Here is a 17,099-nt window from a genome sequence, read left to right as displayed (position 1 = left end):
TAATTTTAGAAGAAAATTTCAGATGGCTCTTACAGGTTTTTGCATCTGAACTCATATATAATCTTATTTTTTTTTATATAATATTCTTCACTTATTTAAGCAAATTATTCACTTAACCATAACGTTCATATAATATATGTTGCTAAAACACACAAAAGGCGCTTGAAACTGTAAACAGATACTTATATTGTAAAATAAAAATAAATCTATACTTTGAATAAGTAAAAAGACCCAAACGTTATCTGTAGCCTACCACGAACTAGAGCATCATTGTTTATTTTTGCAGCTCATTCGTTAACAAAACATGCCAAGTTGTTAGATAAGACGCACGTTTTTTGGCCTTGAACTGTACATTGTTGAACATTGTTCATACAAGCAAACCGGTCGGGTGAGGGCTTGGGTGATGGCGAGAAACTCCGGACCGGTTTATCAGGCTCTGGCCCGGGCGGCGTACATAAGAACCGCCTGGAGAACCAGTCCAGCAGTAGCTCACAGTCATGATTTACCTGCTGATCACCGCTGCTTTCATTGCAGCTCTTTATGTTGTTTTGGTGGAGACGCTGTTTAAGAAGTCCAAATGTAATGGATCGGCTGACGTGACCGGGAAGACCGCCATTATTACAGGTAACGGTATAGATTGGGATGAAGTTGGTTTTATTTTCGCACAATCAGACGTTCACCATCTTAATGAAATTTCAGTAATAATCAAGTAATGTCTGCTAATTCCTAAAGGGGAAATCATATTAGACTATCAAAGAACAACATTGTTCACAATTAAATAGTGCTAATGTTATTTTTGAAATCACCAACATTACCTCAATTTTATTGTAGATAAACTCACTGCGGTAAACATACGACGCGTGCGAAAAAACGCCACATTTCAAAGTGTTTGTCGTCTTTACCTTGGCTTTTTCGTCAACATGTTGCCCGGAGCATTGTGGAGAGCTGAAGTGTGTTTTAGTTTTGGTGTTTGGTTGGTTGTTTCAGGCGGCAATACGGGTATTGGCAAGGCCACAGCTCTGGATCTTGCTGGCCGAGGAATGAGAGTGATTCTGGCCTGTAGAAACCAGAAGAAAGCCGAAGCTGCTATAAATGACATTAAAAAGGTGAGTATTGTTACTTCAGCTCGATAATTTGATAGTTTTGAGTGTTTGTTTTACTCTTGTTTTTTTTTTTCAGGCGACAGGAAGTGATGAAGTCTTGTTTATGGAGCTCGATCTTGGAAGCCTCAAATCTGTGCGAGCTTTTGCTGAGACTTTCCTCAAATCTGAGTCCAGACTGGATCTGCTCATCAATAATGCAGGTATTGGAGCTTTTAAAAAAATGTAAATGTTGAACGTTTGGAGCTTTTTAAATAGTCCATTTCTACTAAAACTTTAAACTCCGCTTATAGATTGTGTATGATGTCGAAAGGGATAGTTCACCCAAAAAAAGGAACTTTTCCTCTCCTGGTTTCACCATTTATTTACTACATTTTAATGAGTTTCTTCTGTCAAACACAAAACAAGATATTCTGATTACATTGTAGGGGAATATACTATGTAAGTCAATGGGTGTTTATTTTTCCCCAACATTCATCAGTATATAAATCCAAAATCAAACCAAATGTGCTTCAGGGGTAGTTAATGTGTCGGTATTCTTTGGGTAAGGAATTCAAGAAAATAAACAGTTAAATAATAGGTCCAAGGCACTCAAAAAGTAAGTAAAAACATTAAAAAGACTTTATTAACATCATGGCTATTTTATAAAACCGCATCTACGCGGAGGTTAATAAAGGCTTTTCGAATTTTTTTCCCACTTTTCGACTGCCTTGGACTTCTGGTTTCATCCATCAGTATATGTTTTTTGGTGTTCAACACAATAAAATACAAGTTTGGAACAGGATGAGTAAATGATGACAACTTCATTAGCCATGATGCTTTGCTTAAATTACTCCAATTATAGAGCAAATCTAGCTAAAAATCTGTATCTAGTACACAAACATTGTTACGCGGTTCAGTTTTTACTTTTATTTAAAATAAAAGTTAATAAAGATCACCTTGTAGCTGGTTGGTTTAATTTAACAATAACAAAACAAAAGACTTAAACATTTCACAAAAGGAAGCGACTGATAAAACATTTTTAATCTAGTTCACAAATAATGAAAATTCTACAATTGTTTACTCATTGTTCAATTGTGAAATGAAGCTTTCTGTACCGGTTCGATAAAATTGTATCGGAAATAAAATTGTTAATCGAAGCTTTCCAAATCAGAGCTCGATGAGGACCTCTGCTGGTTAAAGTGTAGGAAAGCACTGCTTTGCAAAAACTGTCAAACGTTCACGACTGACCAACTCATTTATGTATCAATACAACAATAGTAATATAACCAAATTACTTAATTACTGTAGTTTTTTGCATATAAAGTACTCTACACCACCGATGACTAGTAAAATCAAAGGTATGCAAAAGAATTAACGTTTATCATATTCCAACCGGTCCTACACCCACCCACTTGTTCCGAGCGAGGATCGAACTGGCGATTCCTGCATTGGGAGGCGAATGCTCTGAGAAGAATGTTGGAGTGAGGCTTATGGGCTGCACTCAACAACTGGCCTCCATTACACACTACAATATGCAGTGGCCTTCTTTAAAAATAGTTGTAAATAATACACTTTAGTATGATCCAAAAGCTTTTCACTATAATTTACTATTGTAGTTTAGTTGAATTACTGGAGTGTGGTGCTTTGAAACAGTAGAAATGTATGTAATCAATGTCTAATCTCTTGCTATAGACTTTACTAACCCACGAGGGCGTTTAAACCTTTGAATCAAAATTTGAAGCGGTCACGTGGGTATAGGTGAAAATGAAGCTTCGAGCGTCACTGATCATGCGATTATGGCAAAACGAACAAGCTCTGGTGCACTGCTTGACTGGGAGATACATCATTTTTTTGACGAAAGAGAAAACATGTTGACGAACGCTATAGTTGGCACTAATTGACTTCCATAGAAATTATGGAGGTCAATTACTGCCAGCAACTGGGGTTCTTCAAAATAACTTTTTTTTGTGTGTGTGTGTTCATTAAAAGAAACTCAATGGCTTAAAATTACATGTGGTAGAATAAATAATGAGGTATTTTATTATTTGAGTGAACTATCCCTTTAATGTACTCTGTTTAAAGTTGAGTGATCTGGAAATACTGTACCAAGAACCATCATCAGCTCGGATCAACCATGATAAAATTTGACGGTGTGGAAAATCCATATATGCACCATCAAGGAAATCTCGGACCCTTAACCCTCATCTGATACTATGAATGTCAAATTGAAGGCAGTCTATTTAATTGCTTGGTCTAAACCAGTGTTTCCCAAGCCTATTCCTGAAGGCACACCAACAGTACATATTTTGGATGTTTCCCTTATCTGACCCATTTGACTAAGGTTTTGGAGTTTTTTTCTAATGTTCTGATGAGTTGATTTAGGTGTGTTTGATTAGGAAGAGGTTAAAAATGTGTCATGTTGGTGTGCCTTTAGGAACAGGGTCGGAAAACAGTAGTCTAAACTAGTTATCCTGTGCTTCCTGATGTGCACATAACAGGATGGGGGATATATAGTTGCTGTTTTGTGAAATGTTATCAATTCAATTTGTAAATAATAAAGTTGATTTGGTCTGTTTAGGTCTTGTGGCGGATGGTCGAACCGAGGATGGATTTGGCATTGAGTTTGGCGTCAACCATCTTGGCCATTTCTTGCTCACATGTCTTCTGCTGGACCGCCTAAAGGAGAGTCCCGCCGCTCGGGTCATCACTCTGTCCTCCATGGCTTATCGCTGGGGCAGGATTGATTTCGATTCTCTCATCACCACCAAAGACCTGGGCTCGGGGAGATACAGCTGGCAGTTTTTCCAGGCCTACTGCAACAGCAAACTCTGCAACGTCCTTTTCACTCACGAGCTGGCCAAGAGACTGAAAGGCACAAGCGTCACCTGCTACAGCGTTCATCCAGGTAATGCAAGAGAATCCTTTATCTAGTCAGAGATCTGTCTCTTGTGTTGCTCAATACCTGCACAACTTTTTTCAATTGTTTGTGCATCCTTCAAATTCCACTTTTATGTATGTGTAGGGTAAAAGTCACTCAGGTTGGGAATGTCACAAGGTTGATGATTAAATAGTTTTTAAACAGTCTCTATTTTTTCACCCTCAAGTTTTTCTAAATCTAAGTTCCTCCTTTTGTTGAAGATATTTTGAAGATAAAAAGCTGCAATGAAAATCCAGTGGATGTCAATGCTTACAGGTTTTCAACTTTCAATCTTCAACAAAAGAAAGAACTCAGATTTAGAACTACTCAAAGGCGATTTAAGTAGTTAGACAATTTAAAAACGATTGTCATCAACCTTGTGACCTGTGTTCAATGGCAGCAAGAAACTCAGTGAAGTTTATTTATAAACAAAGTCTGAGAGGATCACATGCTTATGACTGCTTGCGGCCGGCTCTGCATTATTCAATTTATGATTCACCAATCAGACGATTCCTAAGTCTCTATAAATACCCTAAGTTCCATATAACAGCCATCTTCATTTTGAAGAATCCCCTCTACTCCTCCTCCTTTCCTAGATGGGTGGCATGGGGGCCCAGTGGTTAGCACTGTTTTCTCACTGCAAGAACGTCACTGGTTCCAGTCTTTACCAAGCCAGCCAACGTTTCTGTGCGGAGTTCATATGTTCTCCCTGTGCTCACGTGGGTTTCCCCTGGGTTCCCCGGTTTCCTCCTACCATCCAAAACCATGCAACTTAAGTTAATTGACTAATCCAAATCGGCACCATAGACATGCTCCTAGTAAGTCGTTATCTCTTAGCAGCAATCCCTATCTGTTCATTAGCTACTACAGCAGGGGAGTTCTCAAGATGTTGCTGAGGTCAAACTCCCCTCTTGCCCTGCAAACGGGAGAGAACCCCGGGCTTGAGGATCTTATGAGCTCAGGGCTCTCTCCCGGGACAGCATGCCAAACACATCTTATAATCAATCATCAGCTAAGTGTGACCTCTTGAAAACAAGTTTGGGACTAGTAAAGGGAGATTAAATGATGAACTATCTATTCAGTTTTTTGGTGCGAAACAATTCGTATTCATTCTGAACTATAGTAGTACTGCATGTTATGTTTTTGTAAAAACATACAATTCTTTATAATTCATTAGTTTATTGTTTTACTGGCAAATTTTTAGATTTTGTTTTTCCCCACATCAATTTTTCATTAATGAAATTTCCGTTACAAAAAGTCCATTGTATATAATCAATAACCTAGCATAACTGCGGGAAAAGTCACTTTAAATGGTTAGTTAAAATTCTGCCATTGTTTACTCGTCCTTCCCTTGACCAAACTCTTTATTCTGTTGAATTCAAAAGAAAACTATTCTAAAGAAAGGCTGAAGAACAAAGCCATTGACTTCTATAGTATTTTTCTGTTCCTACTATGGATGTCAATGGCTGTATTTCCCAGCCATTCTTCAGAATATCTTCTTTGTTGTTGTTGTTATTATTATTATTATTATTATTTAAGGGGTTATCTTATTTACATTGATTGGATGTAAAGATTTCACAAATAGTTAAGTTGGGGGAGAAGAGATGAGGGGAAGGATCAGCAAAGGACTTCGAACTGGGAGTCAAACTTGGGTCGCCGTGAGCACCTTGGTGCTATGTCCCAACAAACTAACCACTAGTTAATTTCTGCTGACATGTTTGTTTGTTTGTTTTTTTTGGTTCAACAGAAGGATTAAATTCATAGTTTAAAACAAGGGTGTTCAAACTCGGTCCTGGAGGGCTAGTGTCCTGCTGAGTTTAGCTCCCAACTTGCCTCAACACATCTGCCAGGAAGTTTCTAGTACCTCTAGAAAGAGCTAGATTAACTGGTTCAGGTTTGTTTGATTTAGGGTTGGAGGAGCTAAACTTTGCAGGACACCTGCCCTCCAGGACCAAGTGTGGACACCCCTGGTTTAGAACTACTTGAGGAAATGAGGAAATATTCATTTTTGGGTAAACAATCCCTTTAAAATCAAGCTGCTTTCTGTTGGTCAGTGTAGGTATTATGTGAAAAAAATGAAAAACTGTGGTAAACTCTTTGATTGCCACTCATTATTGAATCCTATTGAGGTGAGAGCGTTTCATCAATGAATAGTCGCCAAAAAGCTGTTAATTCCAGACCACTCACAGTAAAAGTGCACTTGCATGGTGTCTAATTTTGGTTTGAAACCCACTTCACAACCTACTTATGTTTGGTATAGCATAAATACGGTTCGTATGCATCAATGTATTATGTCATTCAGGGAGACTTTTTTTTATGCCATTAATGTTATCTGGGTGCATTTGACATTGGAAAATCTGTGCCAACTATGAGTACGCTTGCGCTCATATGAACTTGATCTGTTTAAGTTTTCAAATCCATCAAGTTTCTGTCATGCAATTCTTGAATAACTTGATAAACGTGCAATTGCGAGTTGAAAAAAAAAACAGAACTGGTAGATGAAGTTGGCTGTTTTTTTATTTATTTATTCAGTGAAGGAAACGAGTTTCAATACACGTTTTGGATAACATCTGTTTTCTAGACTGAAATGTAGAAAAAAAAGATGCATTTCCAAACCCTAAATGTGAATTTGCGCATCAAGAACACAAAATATACCTCTGTTCTGTCAATGGAAACAGTGAACAGTCAATAGTTTTACTTTGTGCTCTTCTAAGAATAGAGAGGGTGTGGTTGTAAAAACGCCCTAATATGAACATAGCATGGCTGTGTTTTATGCAAATCAGCTGCTAGTTTCGGGCTCCCTCATTTTGCTATTCAGTTTGAAATTTTGCTTTATCGTGTGTGTCTGCAAATATGCAGGATATAAAGGGAAATGATCATTAAGTTAGATTTGCAGGTTTGTTAATGTGTGTAAATTTATCTCTAATGCTGAGATATCTCTAGGCAATCATCTGAAATGTTCAGAGTCATTTCCTGTTTCAACCCCTGTGTATTACTCAAATTTACTACGCTTTATGTTAGTGGCTGTTTTTACCCCATTGTTGTACATAATAAGGACATTTTTTTATTTTAAAGCCATGACAGCATGCATTCACAATTGTTGGTGGTTCTCCCTGTTGGGAAGAGGTCAGATGTGTCATTTTTACAGTTGATCATCAGTTTGGCAGCATTAACCTCTAGATAGGCTTGTTCAAAATTATTGTAAACTTTATGGAGTAAAAGAGCAGATAGTAGTGTGTATGCATCAAATGGAGTTAACTTGTTAACAAAGGTTTGGTAGCGGAACCACGCCCCACTTTGTCTCCTTAACCGATCACCTAATCCCTAAAAACTTAAGGCAGACTAGCCCTCTAGCACTGTTCTTCTCCTTCTTTCAAACTGTCTCCCTCCCTCTATTTCCTCGCTTCCCATTAACAATCCTATAACCCTCTCTTCCCTCCTAGGTTGAATAGGGGGGTCCAATCACTCTGCCAAAAATATTACAGAGATGGTACCCCCACACTCTGAGTATCATAGGATGCCCGACTAACCTACCTATCTGTTCACTGTTTATCCTCTTACTTCCCTTCCCCTTAATCCCACTGTTCCCCCACCATTCCATACAATAAAGTTTAGCTCAGTGTGGCGTGGTCCATGCAGGTAAATACACGCACTGTTTTTGTTCACACCATGTAGTTCTGTGAGCCGAGGTGCTTATTTTGATTTTCTCATATCAAGAAAAGTGTGCAAAGGTATCTCTCGCACACTATACCAAAGGCTATAGAATACACAAGACGTGTCAGTCGTATACTATTTAATGGGGAAAAGTGTAACAGTCAATATGGCAAATAAAGCCCCACCTTCTAGTACAGAAGCCAATCAGCGATCGCCATATAATGGATAAAGCTTGCCTTCTAGTACAGGAGCCAATCAGCGGCCACTATATAGTGTATAAAGCCCCACCTTCTAGTACAGGAGCCAATCAGCGATCACTATAGTAGATAAAGCCTGCCTTCTAGTACAGGAGCCAATCAGCGACCACTATATAGTGTATAAAGCCCCACCTTCTACTACAGGAGCCAATCGGCCATCACTATAGAATGACAATTCTCTGGGGGAGGGGCTTGGACTAGACATGAGTTTCTGCAGATTTTGTGTTACGAACATTTAGAAATGAAATAAAATAAAAAGATTGCTTATTCATAATATGTAATGTAATCTTGGCAAGTAGTTTTGGAGAATTTGATGTTTTCCCATTCAAACAGACTGCCCGAGCATATTGCCTGAGAGGTGCTTCAAAGATGGCCGCCAAGTGAAATGACTTGACTTAAAGGGACTTTGACTATACTCCATATTGAGGCCAGAAACTACGCTTTTTTGCACTAAAACTGATGATAAACAGTAAAAAAAAAAATGCTAATTTGACCTCTTCCCAACAGGCAAAAAAAGGAACAACCAAGAATCCACGATGTATATGTGGTCATGGCTTTGCAATGAAAAAAAGGCATTATAATGAAAGTCACTGGGGCAAAAACAGCCACCAACATATTGAAAGGGAAGTCCATTTGCCCATAGATTCCAAATTTCAAAACACTTTCCCAAAATGTGCGTCAATATAAGGTTTGTGACCAAAACATTCCATTTGCTGAGAAACAGAGAAAGTTTTGGTCAAATTAAGACTCAAAATTTGCCCAGAGGGCATGAAAACATCCCCAACAGCACATAAGGGTTAATCTTGAGAAACTTCGGTCTTTAAAATTCTCAAATGAATGCGTTAAATCAGCCAAGAGGTTCAACTAACACATCATATTGCTTTTTCAGGTGTCGTAAAGACTGAACTATCCCGCAATGTGAGTCTCTGGCAGAAAGTTTTCATCGAGCCCGTGGCCCGACTACTGTTCCTGGACCCCAAAACCGGAGCCCAGACCACGCTTCATTGTGCCGTTCAGGAAGGAATCGAGCATTTCAGTGGCCGTTATTTCTCATGCTGCGCTGTGGAGGAAGTCGGCGCCAAAGCCAAAGATGATGCTGTGGCCAGAAAGCTTTGGCAGATCAGCGAGCGACTGAGCGGCCTTTCCTAAAGCCAGAACAACTGAAGCATTTCTGCTGTCTGTGACTAATTTTACCTCTTGAGAAAAAAAAAAAAGGAATGATGAAGTGATGAAACTGATTGTTGTGTGCCTTTATTTGTATATGGACACACAATGTTGTTTTGTTTTATTTGTATGTTTACATTAAATTTGTTGCTGTTGTTTTTTTTTACTATATTAAAGTATGTAATGGAATCATCAGTTTCTTTATTTCTTTATGACAAATGTAATTATATTTGATATGAAATCAAACGTGAGCAATTTAGTAATATTTATGCCAATCGTCAACAGGATTGAAAAATGACTGTGACTGTAGATCTAATCTTTGTGCATTTTTTGATCAGTATTGAATTACATTTCATTGTTGAATGAGAATATTCCTCATGGAATTGACTGATACCAATAAAGAGCATTTCTTTTTAAGAGTCAACTTCTAAGATGAAAAGCTTTTTTCCTCTTTTTTTCCTCTTGTCTCCGTGCAGTTTTGCTTCAACCCTAATCTACACAACTGATCCAGGTAATCGAGGTGTTTAAAAGAGTCATGAACACCTTCATTAGTTGGATCAGCTGTGTTTGATTAGGGTTGGAGCAAAACTGCAGAGCAGTGGCCCTCCAGGAACTGATTTTGACATCAATGATTTAGTTGTACAGGCTTAAAATGAAATGGAAGACCATTTACACCATAGGTTGCAAATTGGATTCCTGGAGGGCCGCAGCTCTGCACAGTTTTGCTCCAACCTTAATCAAACACAGCTGATCCAACTAATCTAGGTGTTCAACAATTCTTGAGACTTTTAAGCAGGTGGTTGGAGCTAAAATCTGCAGAGCTGCGGCCCTCCAGGAGTTGAGTTTGTGACCACTGGTTTACATGCACGATCAGCAGGCTAGCGCAGAAACTCCATTAAAAATACTGGGTAAGTCGGCACAATAGCCTAGTGGTTAGCGCGCCGATATATGGTGCAATAGCACGTCAGGTTGTCACGAGTTTGAATCCCGGCTCGATGACTTTACCCTACCCTCTCTCCCACTTCGCTTCCTGTCTCAATACTGTCCTATCTAATAAAGGCAAAAAAGCCAAAAATAAATATTAAAAAAAAAAATACTGGGTTAAATAAATGTTAATTTTTTTCAAGACATTGCATGGGAAAATTAAAAATCCTTCTGCATAATTCTGGATATACTCTATTCAGGGCTGATAGTGGAAAAAAATCCTGAGCCTGAACTTTTTTTCCTTGCCCCTGAGGTGAGTAGGGGTGGGGGTACTATGTATGCAACGCACTTTAAACACATAACTTGTGGGCCCCTGGGCCCAAATATATTAACAGCCTATGTGTAACCCTGATTATCATTATTGTCAAGTGGCTCTTTTTAGACACATGCCATTAATGTCAGTGACACATGCCAGTAATGTCAGTGACACATGCCAGTAATGTCAGTGACACATGCCAGTGTCAGTAATCTTGTGACATGTGCCAGTAGGTGTCAGTATAAGCAAGTTATAAGCACCTTAATCTTATAAGTCTCTTTGCTTTAATATTTAAAAATCATTAGGCAAATGACACCTGTTATCTTACATGCATATATGTTATGAGTTTTCAACATGCATTTTATTATAACTTTTTAAAGGATATTATTTAAAATACCTTAAAATGAAAATAAGTTAAATAATAAAATAAATGAATGAATTAAAAACATAGAGAAGTCCATATTGTAGGGAACAAAGGAACTGCCAGGATGCAATAATATACAGTGCAACAGATAAGTGTAACCCCTCCCATATATAAGCATGCCACAATAAATTTGACTGACATGTACTGTCAAATGACTATATTACGTACGGAAGTATGACTATGAATACATAAAATAAATGCGTTTAAATTAAAACATCGTGGAGTAGCTCAGCAAATAAACTAACTTGCGACGCGATAAATTAGGTTAAAAGTCGCGTAATGATTAAATATGGTTTTGCTCGTGTTAATTAATGTCATAAGCTTCGCCGGGTGTCGATGTCACTGCAGTGACATGCAGCGCGACACTCTGAGTGACACAGGTCACTACACATGCCACTAGCGAGTGACACATGACAGCAGAAATCCGGACGTGCCACCGGAAGTGTCACTACACTCAGTGGCATGTGCCAGTGTCATCTGTACGTCAGATGTCGTGTCACTCCATGTTAAAACTGCTACTGTGAATCCGCGTTCAAGCGCACACAATAAGCTAAAACTCGCCCCAATCACCGGCAAAAACAAATAACAATGAATGTGTCGAGGAAAGAGTAAGGACATATCTTAATTATTTATTAATAAACTTATTCTGAGTCAGTGTCGCAAAGATCCTGACTTGCAATCTCCTCTTGGACTCGCCTTTAGAGAGAAATTCATCTTTACGGATTACATGAAGAAGTTTTTTTGTTTTCGATTTGTTTTATTTCGTTAAGTAATAATTTAAAGCTTTCTATAAATATATTTATTATGTCTGTGAGGCATATAGCCTACATTTTGCTTCATTTTGTTAAGCGCTCCTGTTCAAAAACCAGACGACAGAAAGCGCATAATTTTTGTTTTCTTTATTTTATAAAAACGCTGTAACGTTTTTTGATGTATTACTCGTACTTTGTGAGCAAAAATGACGGATAACTTTAAATTGCTCCCACTGAAAAAATGCAAGTGATTGCTCTGGCGCCTCGATGTCCTGCAAGCTTTTTATAAGCAAACTATGCGCCTAATAGCACACATTCTTTAACGTTTAAGCTACCATTGTTTTATACTTGAACTGTTTTATATCTTTTATTTTAGGCAAGTCGTGATGATCTGAGAAGGCAAACGGATCAAACAGACAATGATGGTCTTCCGCTGGGCGCTGTTCGTTAAAAAAAAAATTATTTTTAACGAATAAAAAATGCTCCAAACGTTTTTCTAAATAAGCTGAATAAAAAACGAAACTAAATATAAACACTTTGCCATTAGGCTACATACAAAACTGAACTATTTCACAGCTGAAACACTAAGTTGTTTAAGGAGAAGGGGGAAATATATTTTTGTCCCGTCTATTGCTTCACCGTTATTTCGAGAATAAACCCAGCGTAAATATGCAGATGTCATTCCCAAAACAAATCAGCGTATATGTGCCGAAAACGAAAGTTTCATACAAATTCTGAATGGATTATAGCCTGGAAAGTGCAAAGCACGCTCCTCTTATTATCACTAAAAAGCGTCACTAATCTTAGTTCATAGAGATCTCACAAAGTTATAATTTATAAAGCTCTCTAAATTACACAATTAATCTTTTATTTACATGGCGTCTACACTCAAAAGATGATTCACGAGCACACAAAATGGCACTTAATAAAAACCAATCCGGCGCTTTCAGCAGTGAGTGAATTCTGTGAATCTAGAGAAATGACAGATCAATATCCGTGAACCTGATTTTTTTCCCCCGCAGCTAGGCTTGCCACGATAGACGGTGTTGACGGTGATATCGGTGTTAAGACGCAACACCGGTGACATCACTTTTCTACCGTGACACCGTCCCCACATTTTTTTTTTTTTAAGTATTCGTTTTTTTATTTTTTTTTATTAAACATTTATTTAAAATAAATGGAAAATATAGTTATAAATAATTGACTTAAAACGAGAGCATGCTCTATAATTAAGATCAAAACATAGCTACAGTGCGTCATATTTCATTTACCACGTGAGGAGAAAAGAGGAGTCGAATTTACAGAAAGAGGATGGCGGACGATTTATTGTCAAAACGCAATGCAAAAGCGCATGTTTGGCAAAATTTTGGGTTCAAACCAAATGCATAAGAGAACCTGATGACGTTAATGAGGCAATCTGCAAACTTTGCCTGACAAAGGTGGCAGTATCTGGAAACATAACCAATTTATACACGCACCTTCATGTTTAACTATGGGTGGGTCGCGGATAGATCAATGGCCATAAATACGCAACGCATACTCTCATTTAAAAAAAAAATCACGCGACCATCATCTCACAATGTTTAATAATAAATATCTTTTTTTTATTAAAACGATTTAGCAATGCCGCGCCTTTGACAATCCAACTGCAGAGAAACATCGGCAACGTGAGGACTTTTTCCAAAGTTCAGCTGTTCTTATTTCCACTTGATTATGTGTTTAATGTAAAAAAAATCCATAATGTCTAGGCCAAAAAGATGGAATCCTGTGTGTGCGCACATCTTTTATAACTGAGGCCGCTCTCTTCAAAAACCGAAAGTTGCTTCTTCTGTCTGGCAATATTTCGGCTTTTAATATATGAAAAGTTTATTTAGATGAGCCAATATTAAAAATTGCAATAAAGTAACTGAGATGTGCGGCCACACATCGAATCTGAGGACTGATTTCTCTCTCTCTCTCTCTCTCTCATTCAGACATCGAGCCACAACACAAGTCAAGTTGCAAAACTTAGGCAGGTGCAGCTGACAGGTAGAATAGCTGAAGCCTTTACGAAATCTGTCAAAATGCACCTCTGAAATTAATAGGCATAAATGTCTTTGAGCCAAAAAAAAGTCTATTGGTAGGATATCTGTAAAAACGCAATTGGAGCCAAAGATATGAGTTGTGTAGCCTATAAATTATAGGCCTATTAATTCTAATAAAATGAAAACTAAAATTAACAATTCATAGCATTTTTCGTTTGATAAAAATATACGTAAACGAAAAAAAATCAAAGGGTGGCTAATTTGTATTAATGTGTTTTAATTTTAATGAAAATATGCTCAGCATATTTAATTAACGGCTATACGCCGTCAATAGACAAACCATTCAAAACATATTATTTTACCGTGTACTGGGTTATAATGTATATTTTACAATAAAAACTAAACGTAGCATGTCTCGCTGTCATTTAAAACGTGTAATTCATACCACACCAGACCTGTGGACCTGTAGTGTTTAAACTTACAGGGCGGTTGGTCAATAGTCTTAATGCGCACTGAGCTCCAATCCGAGGGACTCGACAGTTACTCGATAGACAACATTAAACTTGAGAGAATTAAAAAATAAAAGTTTTTTTTTAAAAGGAACAACGCGCAAATCTGCAACAAATAAAATAAAAATAAAACGTCTTGGCAGTGCTGTGTGTATTCCGCCACTGACAGTGTGAGACGCCCTTATGCTGCGCCTGTAACTGCCGCTTTGTAAGAGAGATCAAAGCTGTATCGATAAAACCAAAAAGCAAGATCATTTAGTTATAAATATTCCATAACAATACTTACCGAAATATTTATACATTTAGGCCTACATGTTGTTTATTGAGATTGTGTGATCTGTATAGGTTGTCTGATCTTTCTAGAAGCAGTAAACTGACACATGTGCGGTGATTAGCTCTGACGAGGCGCTTTTATTTAGCCTGCCCTTTGATTTTTTACATAATGTTCCAATTCTTAATTTTTTTTCATATAGTTTAAATATAAAATGAGTGCTCGCTTGTTTGTGATCATTATGCAAGGATCATATTTCATATTCGGTTTATTCTTCAATAGCCTAAATTCGTTAATAATGTATTTTATAAACGGATTGTTCATAAGGACTAAGCTCATAATACATAACAAGGCGTTTATGGTTGTTATTTGTATGGTTCCAACTTACACAGTTTTTTCAGCCTATAGCAGTGTTGTGTTTTATTCGTTATGTAAATAAAAGTTATGTTTTGTTTAATAACAGGGATTTTTTTTTGTAGTTTCCTTTCCGTCCATTCAAACAATTGACACCGAATTGGCAACTCCCGCAAAACTGAAAGTGAAAGTATTATACGCACGCATTTATAAGCTATTTAAAAGCAGAAAAAAAGAGGAAATGAAAAAATGCCCACTCCCACGGTGATACCGGTATTACCGGTGTTGTCACATGTCGATTAACCGGTGGGGAAATTTCCTCACCGTCACAACCCTACCCGCAGCCACAGTACGCCGGAAATCCGGCGTGGTGCCGGAACGCTATCACCCCTGTCTATTTGCATGTCAGAAAAAAATAGCTGAAGTTAGCAGATTTGACTAACAGACCTACAAATCAGTCTAATTTTGCTCCAGATCAAAAACTTTAAATTCCAAACTTTGTCATTAACAAATAAAATTATAATCTAAACCTTATCATTAAAGCAAAATTCACAATCCAAAAAAATGCCATTTAAAAAAATTTGTAATCCAACAACCAGTCATTTAATTTGTGATATAAGAATTGTCATAAAAATTGCAATCTAAAACTATCATTTTAAAACATTTGTGATCCAAATTTTTCATTAAAGAAAAAATATCAATCCCAAATATGCCATTTAAAAAAACAAATGTGATCCAAAAATTGTCATTTAAAAAAACATTTGCAATCAAAAATTGTCATTTAAAAACAATTGGGATCCAAAAAATGCCATTTAAAAAAAGTTTGTAATTTAAAAATTATCATAAAAAAATTGGATGCAAAAATGCTATTTAAAAAAAAACTCATTAAAAAAAATTTTAAATCCCAAGACTGCTACTTAAAATAATTGCAATCAAAAATTGTCATTTTAAAAAATTGGGAACCAAAATTGTCACTTAAAACTGAATTTGCAATCCCAAAAAATGACATTTGAAATAAATCATGATACAAAAATGATCGCTTAAAAAAGTTTGTAATCCAAAAATTGTCATTTAAAAAAATTGGGATCCAGAAACTGCCATTTAAAAAAACAATTTGCGATCAAAAATTGCCGTTTAAAAAAAAGGATCTAAAAAATGCCATTTCAAAAATTGTCATTCCAAAAAATTTGGTATCCAAAAAACACGATTAAAAAATATGCGATCAAAAATTGTTATTTAAATTTTTTTTTTTTTTACAAAAACTGTTCTTTTTGCAGAAAAAAATAATGAGGGAAGCTGAAACATTAAAAGTTGTAAATGTAATATTTAAACTTCCCCCACTATTTACAATTTACTTTCTTCAAATAGAACATGTGAGACCTCTGGTTGAGCTGAAATAGAATGACTCCACTAATTAATCTCATCTACACAATTCTTTAAGAGTACAGCCAAAATCAAAGACAGTGAATGCAGCTGAAAGTGAACCGTGACTTGTTTATCATCAACCATCATGACTCGTATTTAATAATATTGAAACCAAGTGTCTTTGCCATACATTACATGTCAATCAGGTTTGGCTAGGTCTAGTGAGGCTATCTGTACATTACGTCTCCACGAACAAAACCCACAGGCTGTTTGAACCGCGTTCACCTCAAGTGAAGTGAGTCGAAAACGCACGTCCTGTTTGGGCAGGAATGAACAAATGATTTTCTATATGTTGTGAGGGGGCTTTTAGAGAGATTGTGGCTTTAGGCTAGAGGTGAAATATGCCTTTAAATTGTCCTGCTTCACAAAACACACACACACACAAGGTGTTACTGAGTATAGGGTGTTACGAAAACTGCGGTAATATTTGTCCGATTGTACTTTGTGGGGGTAAGGTGTGTTGATGTAAAATGTTTCACTTTTTTATTGGCAAGTGAGAGGAGGACAGATGAGAAAAGGGACATGAATCTGAATATTCACTATATAGAAACTCTGTCTCACAAAAAAACAGTATTGTACAAAATAAAAGTCCCACTGGTTACCACATAAAATACTGTAGCTGAGTTTAGGGTTTATGGATTGATTTTAATGTTACAATAATGTTTAATACAGGCCTGCTAATGAAGCTTTGGATAAGAATGTGTGAAAATGGCTGAACTCTTTGTAGGGGTTTGCAGGAAGAGAAATTTTAAAAAATATATTTAGATTATTGAATATTTGGTTTAGCTTTAGTGTTTCTTAGCATCTGTGAAAAAAACTGAAATTATAGTTATGGTTTTCTTTTTTTGTTTTCTTCCATGCTCATACACCACCTGACAAAAGTCTTGTCGTCGATCCCAGTTGTAAGAGCAACAAATAATAACTTGACTTCTAGTTGATCATTTGGAAAAGTGGCAGATGGTCAATTTTTCCGATGAATAATCTGTTGAACTGCATCCCAATCATTACAAATACTGCAGAAGACCT

At 36.9% G+C, this 17,099-nt stretch overlaps 1 protein-coding gene and 1 long non-coding RNA gene across 3 annotated transcripts; one reads left to right on the top strand and one right to left on the bottom strand.

Annotated features, from left to right (window-relative positions):
* The first annotated feature begins 483 nt into the window (after positions 1-483).
* On the top strand, positions 484-9,498 carry dhrs13a.2 (dehydrogenase/reductase (SDR family) member 13a, tandem duplicate 2). 2 transcript variants are annotated; one of them, XR_015500334.1, is made up of 5 exons: positions 484-624; positions 988-1,106; positions 1,180-1,303; positions 3,661-7,895; positions 7,949-9,498. XR_015500334.1 is itself a non-coding variant. In NM_001004641.1 (5 exon segments), coding segments are annotated over 5 exon segments (957 nt in total). In that variant the 5' UTR covers positions 484-497; the 3' UTR covers positions 9,060-9,124.
* A 34-nt stretch (positions 9,499-9,532) lies between these two features.
* Positions 9,533-16,770, bottom strand: LOC147842167 (uncharacterized). Its single transcript, XR_015501478.1, has 3 exons — positions 15,037-16,770; positions 9,929-10,250; positions 9,533-9,786 (listed from the first exon to the last, which is right to left on the bottom strand). It is a non-coding gene; the product is annotated as an uncharacterized LOC147842167 (long non-coding RNA).
* Between the last annotated feature and the right edge of the window lie 329 nt (positions 16,771-17,099).

Source organism: Danio rerio, chromosome 10 (genome assembly GCF_052040795.2).
Source record: "Danio rerio strain M-AB ecotype USA chromosome 10, GRCz13ab, whole genome shotgun sequence".
NCBI lineage: Eukaryota > Metazoa > Chordata > Actinopteri > Cypriniformes > Danionidae > Danio > Danio rerio.
This window is presented reverse-complemented; position numbering and strand designations above follow the sequence as displayed.